Here is an 8694-nt window from a genome sequence, read left to right as displayed (position 1 = left end):
CCTCCATTATAATTGTTTATACTTTTCTCATAAATGTGACCACCCCAAACCAGATTGGTTAAAACCTCTTGCCAAAAAACCCTCTTTACTGGAAATCTTCATATCATCTTTTTCCCAGAATCGATTGGTAATCTGATTGCTTTTCACAATTTCACAATTTCATATTCAGCCTCTCGACTCTTGATTATGGAATTGTAAGATTGTTGCTAGTTTCGCAGCAAGTTTCCTTTTTGGTAAACATGTTTCCCAATCTCCTAGGCCACTCTGCCCTCATCTTTTAAACCCCAAACCGAAACCTAGGTCACTCGGACCTAGGGTAGCAGAACCCTGGAACATCACAAAGCACATTGCCTGTTTCACAATCTTCATCATGTTCCTCTTCATCCGAGACTGTACGCTAGTAACCCCACAGCTCCCCCCCCCCCTCTCCTAACAGGGGGAGAGTGATGCTCAGTTCTGTTCAGACAGTTGGGTTCCTATTAAACACCACTTCATCAGAAAATTCCCCAACAGAAGCCTTCACTCTGTAGCCTACCTGTCCATGACCCTAGCAAAGATGATCACTATCCCCGTATGGAATCTGCCCTGCTAGAACTCCCTGTGAAATTAACTGTCATCAGCTCTTTTTTTTTTTTTCATTGATTCACAGAGTGCATGATCTTCTTTCCTCTTCTATTGATTTCTCAGAGTGCATGATCTCTCCTTTTGTCCCATGCGTAAATGCATTTCTGGCCAGGACATAAGTAGCATAAACATTAATGAGATACAAAGTCATCCTTGAGGGGTTATGTGGCTTTGACATGGTCCAAACACACATTGTCATTAAAAGATCTCCTGGCACAGTCTTGTGAGCCAGTCTTGTGAGAGAGGTACACCCTTTCACCATCCGAATCCCCTGGCACTGAAATGTATAGAGGCATCAAAGGCTGTCTTTAAAAGGAAAGAGATGGAGAGAGAGAGGGAGAGAGAGAGAGAGAGAGAGAGAGAGAGAGAGAGAGAGAGAGCATAAATCATCATGGGTTGTTCTTCAGGTTGGGTGGCCAAGGTGACCTCACTCTAATGCTTTCATCTTGACATGCAATTAGTCTCTATCCAAGAAGAGAGCAATGGCTCCTCAAATCAGTCAAAGGTTTCCTCATAACAAATGATTAAATGCCAAATATATGAACTGATGGGAGTTATTGAATACATTTGAACAGAGAGATATAGCTATCTAACAAACCACGTAACCTTAGCCATCTTTTCCTTCTTTGATTATATCAATATCCCTTTCCAGGCCACTTATTTGTCTACATTTTTTAGAAAAGAAAATCCTCAGTCCTCTTGTGTGCCAGGACAAATGAAAACAACCTATAGACCAAAGCCAGTGGCATGGTGCACATATCTGATAGTGACGTCATTTGGGTCTCCCCAAAAATAATGCACTTCAGTTTAAGCTACGTGAGAAGTGCCTAAAGACCTGACACAAATTAACCCAGTGGAAACACAGTAGGCCTAGGATATTCAGTAATGCTGCCAGGATGTCTGTAATTACATTCTCGCTGGGGAAGTCTTGCAAAGGCTGGATTTTCCAAAAGCAGGCCTATCCTGGTATATTTCCACCGTGCAAGGAGGTGTAACGGCAAACCCTCCTGTAACCCGTGTATTTACCTGCGCAAAGAAGGGCAACCCTCAACAGTGATCGAACATTGCTTTATAATAGCCATGTAGACATTGATTCGTTTTAAGCTATCTTAGCACGTTACATGTACTCACGTATTTCCACAGGTGCCTGATCATATTTGTCTCACTAGCCTACAGAGTCTTATGTTGACAATAATGGTTGAAATCCGTGTAGCGGTTATTTTCCCCTTGTAAGACAAACAGGAGGCAACCCTTTAGGCGTGTCCGCTCACATTAACACTGGTGTTTTTTTTTTTTTGCTTAGCCACTTGAGCTACCTCCTTCAAGAATTTGAGCCGACAGAGTAGCAGATATTTTGCGAGGCTAGGTTGTGTGCTCTTTAATCTTTATTCCAAGACAGGTAAAAAAAAATATGTCATGTATTGTGAAGGTGAGACACGGCAATCTATTCCAGGGATTGTCAGGCTGTCTTGTCGAGGGCTCACCAAAGCCAAGCGTTCTGGATCTTTGCTCTGAGACCACCGTTTATTGCTCTCCGCAGTACTGCTCATGCGTCCAAACGATTCAGTGCGAGGAGATGCTGTTCGGACTTCGGTGATGAGTCTTTGGAAGAGACGGGCTTATACGTTATTACACTGATTTCCGTCGAAAAGACCGACGGTTACTTGGAGAATCGCCTCTTGGCTGTTACATGTTAAATATCGTTATCGTTGAAGGTTTATAATAACTGTAATGTTACGACATACGAACTTGTGGTGGTTATCCACTAAAACATGTAATTTTATGTAATCTTATTTGCGTATGACTAGCCTACATCAGCCACACGTTCATAACATCTGGATCTCGGGATAATTGGATCTTCTCTCATGTGCCCCTCCTTCGCTCCCGCATGTGAAGGTGCATGTTTTAGATGGACGACTGGCAGTGATGTGTTGTGGATGAAATAGATTCGCGCCCTATGTTATTTGCCTTTGGTCTGGAAATGGCGTGATCCGTATCAACGCAACCAGGAGGTAATGTATGCCACTTCATGTGTAATGATTTTTAAATTGTGGTCTGTTTGATTCGAATTTTCTACTATCATCGGCCAACCCAACAAGAGAAATGGTGCAATGCAACACTTATTCTTGATTTGTCGTGGTCAGACAAGAATTTTCCAGCTGCTGTAACTTTTGATTGGCTACCCAGCGTGTGAGAATCATCTTGCTTTTGTAACGTTCAGTGTTGGGCACTCACGGTTGCGCGTAAGATCTGTGTTTGTTTACAATTCAATCCTTGAGTCAAAATGTTTGTGTCCTCTCGAGGATGCGTGTGCATGTGAGCGCGCGACATGATCAGCATTTAGGTCTGAAACAGACATGTCAGTCAACATGCATTCTGATATTTAATTAAACGTCTTTTGTATTTGCTTTTTCTTGTAGGACAAAATAACACCATGGATCCCCCCAATTGATGGCCCTTGTTGTTTGCAAAAAGAATAAAGTCTGAGCAGAGCGCTAATGATGTCTTTTCCACACACGTTAGGCAAGTGCGTGACAGGCATATCATTCTCAATGAGTGCCTGTGTTGGCTGGGTTCTCTGTTTCTCCCTGCTTCTGCTGCAGTTGTTAGGGACAGAGGGCTCGCCTTTGAACTGCCACACCACCTGCATATGTGCCAGTAATGTTGTCAGTTGCTCCAAAATGTACTTGACCACGGTCCCTACTGCTCTGCCTCTATACACAGCAGTGTTGGACTTGAGCTATAATAACATCACCAAGTTGCGTGCAGAGTGGACGCCAGTCAAGCTGCCCAGACTGCGCAACCTTTTGCTAGCGCACAATGGACTTCACTTCCTGTCGTCTGAAGCTTTCGCACACATCACTCAGCTCCGCTACCTTGACCTGTCCTCCAATGATCTGGAACAACTAAATGAGTACATCTTCGAGCCGCTGGTACACCTGGAGGTGCTGCTGCTCTACAACAACCGCATTTCATCGATTGACCGCACTGCCTTCACTGGTCTCAACAATCTGCAGAAACTGTACCTGAGTCAAAACCACATCTCACGATTTCCACTGGAGCTGATCAAAGACAAGACTCGGCTTGAGAAGCTCAGCTTGTTTGACATGTCTTCCAATAAGGTCAAAGTTCTGCTAATCCAGGAGCTTCAGAACCTGCCAGGCTGGATAAAGAATGGTCTTTACTTCCACAAAAACCCACTCGTATGTGATTGCGACCTCTACAGCTTGCTGACTCATTGGTACATTCGAAAGTTTAGTTCAGCCTACGACTTTAGGGATGATTACACTTGTGTGTTATCAGGCACGGAGAAGAGAACCGTAGCCGCTTTTGAGCTGAATACCCACCTGAACTGCAGCACATTTAAGGAGGAGGATGAGGAGACCTACTTGGACGAGACGGTCCTCCTCAGCTGTGACACACGGCATCGAAACATGACAAAGACCTGGACGATGCCCAGCAATGTGCCAGTGACTCCGAATAGCAACCAGAGCGCAACGGTCCTACCAGACGGCAAGCTCCAGCTTAGTTCCTTGCGACCGGAGGACTCAGGAGTGTACACCTGCTTTGCCGTGAGTGAAGCCCTCAACGAAACCTTGTACGTGGTGGTGAAAGTGCACAACTTCACCGTCGACGGCAACAGTGACACACTCAACACGGCCTACACCACTCTCGTGGGCTGCCTGGCCAGCGTGGTGCTCGTCCTCATCTACCTGTACCTCACCCCCTGCCGTTGCTTCTGCTGCCCCGACCACAACAAAGGTAAGAACCTTGATGAGGATAGCATCCACTCTTCCATGCTCAGTGTCTCTCCTACTCATGGGGACTTGGCGTCCAAAGCAGAGCTTAACGAGCATGTTGCTTTCATAGACCCCAAGGATCTCCAGGGGCAGAATGGCAAGCTCAACCCCAACGGCGAGGAGGACGTGGATGAAGATGGCCTCCAAGGGGAAGCGCACAGGAAGAAATCCGTCGCAGAGTCCATCAGCTCTGTTTTCTCAGACACTCCAATTGTGGTCTGATAATGGGACAATCCACACTGGGCTGTGCCTATCCCAATTAGATAGCTGTTGGGAAGAGGTCAATCCAGTGGTTGCCGAACTCATACTGTGACCTGTAAAATAAGAGGAATTGACATCCACACGGCCACTGTCAGCTTTTGGCTGATAGGGGGCTGTGTACCCGTACCATTAATCTCGTATCATTGTTGACAAGACAATATAGAAAGCCTTTCCAGCATTGCAATCTGTAGCACTTAAGTATATACTGTGAAAAGGCTGGGCAGCATACATTAATACTATGTGGTTATGTGAGAAAAAAAGAAGGTGTCGTTAGTAGGAAACATTAGGTCCTTGGGAGACTGAGACATGGTCACATAACACTGGAAACGAATAGATGATATTAATTAGCTGACTGAGAAAAAACAGACATGTAATTCTGTCACGAGCATGAGCCTTGCAGAGTAATATTTATATTGAAAAGGTATAGCCTAGAATGAGTTCTCAGTAGATGTTAGTACATGTGTGTGTATTCCCCCAACCGCTATCAGACCAGCCTCACTGCATTTGTAGAGTCCTTGTCAATGAGTCATTTCTAGAGGAGTGGCATGTCATAAACAAACATCACATGAAGTCTTGTGTCTGTCTACGAGCAGAGCAATAGGAAACCGACCTAATAGTATCTTATTAAGTGAGCTGTCCAGAAATAGTAGTTTCTAAGACAAGCAAAAGTGTGTGCTTGTAGAAAGTGCATTGCAGTTTTTTTTTTCAAGTACATTCTGTTTGAACTGCTCAACCTGAATCTGACCAATGCAATAGTACAGTTACTTTTAAGTGTTCATGTACGACCTGAAAGAAACAACCATGTCGATCACATTGTCGTAAGTCTATGAAATGTTAACGTTGTGGTCACATAATTAGTTCCTAAGATGTTTTTCTATCGACATAATAGAATGGTCATGCCAATTTGATGACGTTAGAGCAGAATAATTAGTTCAGTTCATGCGCAGAAAGTAGTATTACATGCTATGGAGAAAATCAATGGCAGTGTTATTGTGCCCAGTATTTCTTGCGTGCTTTGTCTTAAACTGTGAGGACCCGTTCATTGGCCTTCAAAAATGATGTGATTCTAAAGGAGGATGTTATTTAAATACAAACAGATTGTTCTGCCCAATATTTTCTGTATTTTAAGCTGTTGCCTGTAAATGATAAGGTCCCCCTCAGCATTTATAAAGCCAGGGGCAAAGCCTTGAAATGTATAAATGCCCTACATTGAATTCAATTTTTTGTCAGGAGGAATAGTTTCTTAAATTTTTGCACTCAAAATTCCATGTTGACCCCTCAGTACAGCAGTAAGCTTAAGTCCACCCTAAAGTATTTTGTGCCCACATCTGGTCTCTACGGTTAATTCAAGAATTCTACATCAACATCTCTGTTAGATGTTGAGGTGATTTTACAGCATTAAATGTCTTGTTCTTTATTGCATGGCAAACAATAGTACTCACTGCAGTATGATCTATGCTGTGATTGGACCAAATGTTTGAAACATTTGTGACGCTCATCTCTTGGCCAAAAAAAAAAGGAACAGTTTCATTAGCATGAGCATGCTATGAGCATTGTAGTAACACAGGAGAGCTGTGAATTAACAAATGCTAATGACATTTTTTACTGGACTATAGCAATCATCTCCCTCTGAAGCTAGACTGTTTCCATCCCGCTTACAGGTGCCACGGCTAAACCAGAAGCTGTTCATCATGGCATCACAGTCTCATTAATTCGTTTTCACATTCAGGTTATGCCATTTCTGGAGCGATTAGCCAGAGTCTGAGCCAGAAATACAGCCTGCAAGACCCTTTAAATACGCTTGATAGTCTCCAGTGATGTATAATACTCTTGGCACAAGGAAGTTTTGTTTTCAGAAAAGCACTTAATCCTCTGTAAGTACTTAACTTCAAATACGTATCCACAAGAATATTTACCTTTTCCATTCACATCTAAACTGGTTTGAGACATGCAGTCACTTGTCCAGGTGGAGTTGATGTGTGTTGTGATTTGCCTATTAATTGTCCCTACACTAAACTTTCCCCTTACTGGGCTTATCGAGCAGGATGTGGTGGTAATAACTATGTCATTAAAGGATTTCACATTATGACTGTAGGGTCAGTTTTACTCGAGTTTGAGAGTGTCAAAACTGGTGGCACACAAATGTTATAATCTTGTATGGATATGTAAATCTTTCTGTATTTCAATTGTAAACCATTATTTGACACAATCAGCTTGGTGAGTTAGAATCATCTTGCTTGACGGAAATCCTATCTAATATCAGGAAGAAGTTTTGAGCAGATCTCTAAAAATCTGAGGCAAATCAGATGAAGCCAATTGGGTTTCATCACAACTTCCTTTACAGCTGTTACAGATGGACCTCCGTTCTCTCCGTCGGTCTCGATATCACCGCTAAACAGTGGAACTGCAACCCTCCATTCACTGCCCACTAGCCTCCTAATTCCTAATAAATATTCTCTAGAACTCACTAGAAGAAAAAAAAAAACATCTGCTAGAAATTGAATTAGATATTGCTCTATTTGTCTATTTTGTATGATTGTAACTGTATTCATGTCTGAAACATTGTTGCTGGTTGTGTGTAACATTTAACAAAAGAAACATAAGTATGTTGTCTTTTTTATCTCTGACTTGTATAGTGATGCATTTTTTCTCCATAGAGTCACAAGCAGGAAGTCAAATCACATCAAAAATGAATGTAGTGAGGACACGTTACAGATAGGACCACCTGAGGATGTACTGTTGGCTCTCACAGTTATAATAATAATAATAATAATAATAATTTAGGATAACTCCCAATGCCTGGTGTCCTGGTGACCTAAGGAGAGTACCACAGGCATGCATCTGTTAGAGGATTTACTAAGCCATTACAAAGTATAGTAATACTAACAAGGTGTTGCAAGGTAATGCAAGGCATTATGTCACGCCGGCACGGTCAGGAATGAACGGAGAATTGAGGTATAAATGACATGTACTTCGATGTGAGGTCACATTACAGTAGATTTGATTTCCATTCTGTATATTATGTTCTGCCAAAGGATTTTTAGTACGTGTGAATTATCAGTCAGGGAAGTCTAGTTTGACTATTTATATCAGAAATATGAATTAAATGACTATGGAATTTCAAATAAACGAGACGATACCTATTTCAGTCGAGAGGTATTTGCATTTGCATTGAATGATGTCTCAGTTGTACTGAATAAAATGAGATGTTGGAGCATTTTGATCTTCATGACTATTAGCAGAATGCCTCTGCAATCAGCAAGAGCTTCCCAAAGATTATTTAGAAGTTGAAAGGTCACTACAAGTATGGTGCTTGACAGCTAAGCCCACTAGGTGCAAAACCATGTATAAATCTATTGGTCCTGTTTTCGATATCGAATGATCACAACAGTAGGTTTGCAGAATTGCATGCTAAGGAATGCATCAAACATAGGGACTGTGCAGGAAAAGAATATGGTAATGCTTATCCCAGGCCTTTAGGGTTTATAACTGTAGACAAGTATTATGAGAAACACTCTCTGAACAATAAAACCATGACAACCCTTTTGGACTGACACTTCTGTTCTTTTGCACTGTTCAGCTCAAGAGACAAGAGAAATGTACAAAAGTAATCTTTTAAATGTTACTTGATTGCACCCTAAGATGAGTGCTCGAAGAATGGACATGTGAAATCTAGCGTTTAGCCATTTCCTCAACTTCTTCTTTCCGATTTCTCCCTCTTCCGTCATATCTATTGAAGTCAACAGACGGATATTAGTTGAGCAGTAACGGAGCAAGGCTTTCCGTTTGGTTCACCTGCAGATAGTATTGACACCAGACCTCTCAATAACCCCACGGTATTTTGTAAGCGCATCTCATTATGACTGGCATCCGTTAACACCCACACGTTTCCCATCGCCTGCACGCTCCAAATAGCCGTTACACGACAGTACCACAGATTTAAACCAGGTGAGGGGTCAGAGTTGTGTTGTTCCTCCGTTCTGTTCTCATTTCAATTGGCAGCTGATGA

The 8694-nt window shown here is 42.4% G+C and overlaps 1 protein-coding gene across 1 annotated transcript; it reads left to right on the top strand.

The window, feature by feature from the left end:
- The first annotated feature begins 1907 nt into the window (after positions 1–1907).
- On the top strand, positions 1908–8229 carry amigo1 (adhesion molecule with Ig-like domain 1). Its single transcript, XM_031565701.2, has 3 exons — positions 1908–2636; positions 3045–4386; positions 4495–8229. Exons 2-3 carry the CDS (start codon positions 3123–3125, stop codon positions 4644–4646), a joined length of 1416 nt encoding a protein of 471 aa, XP_031421561.1. The 5' UTR covers positions 1908–2636; positions 3045–3122; the 3' UTR covers positions 4647–8229.
- The last annotated feature ends 465 nt before the right edge of the window (positions 8230–8694 follow it).

This window comes from Clupea harengus, chromosome 4 (genome assembly GCF_900700415.2).
Source record: "Clupea harengus chromosome 4, Ch_v2.0.2, whole genome shotgun sequence".
Lineage (NCBI taxonomy): Eukaryota > Metazoa > Chordata > Actinopteri > Clupeiformes > Clupeidae > Clupea > Clupea harengus.
Note: the sequence above shows the minus strand (reverse complement) of the source record. Positions and strands in the feature narration are given on the sequence as shown.

What these genes read in the sequence shown, in the direction of transcription:
- amigo1 (XM_031565701.2), top strand. Translation starts at nt 3,123, where the DNA reads ATGATGTCTTTTCCACACACGTTAGGCAAGTGCGTGACAGGCATATCA. An exon ending in CTGCCCCGACCACAACAAAG is followed by an intron (nt 4,387 to 4,494) that starts GTAAGAACCTTG and finishes TTGCTTTCATAG; the next exon opens with ACCCCAAGGATCTCCAGGGG.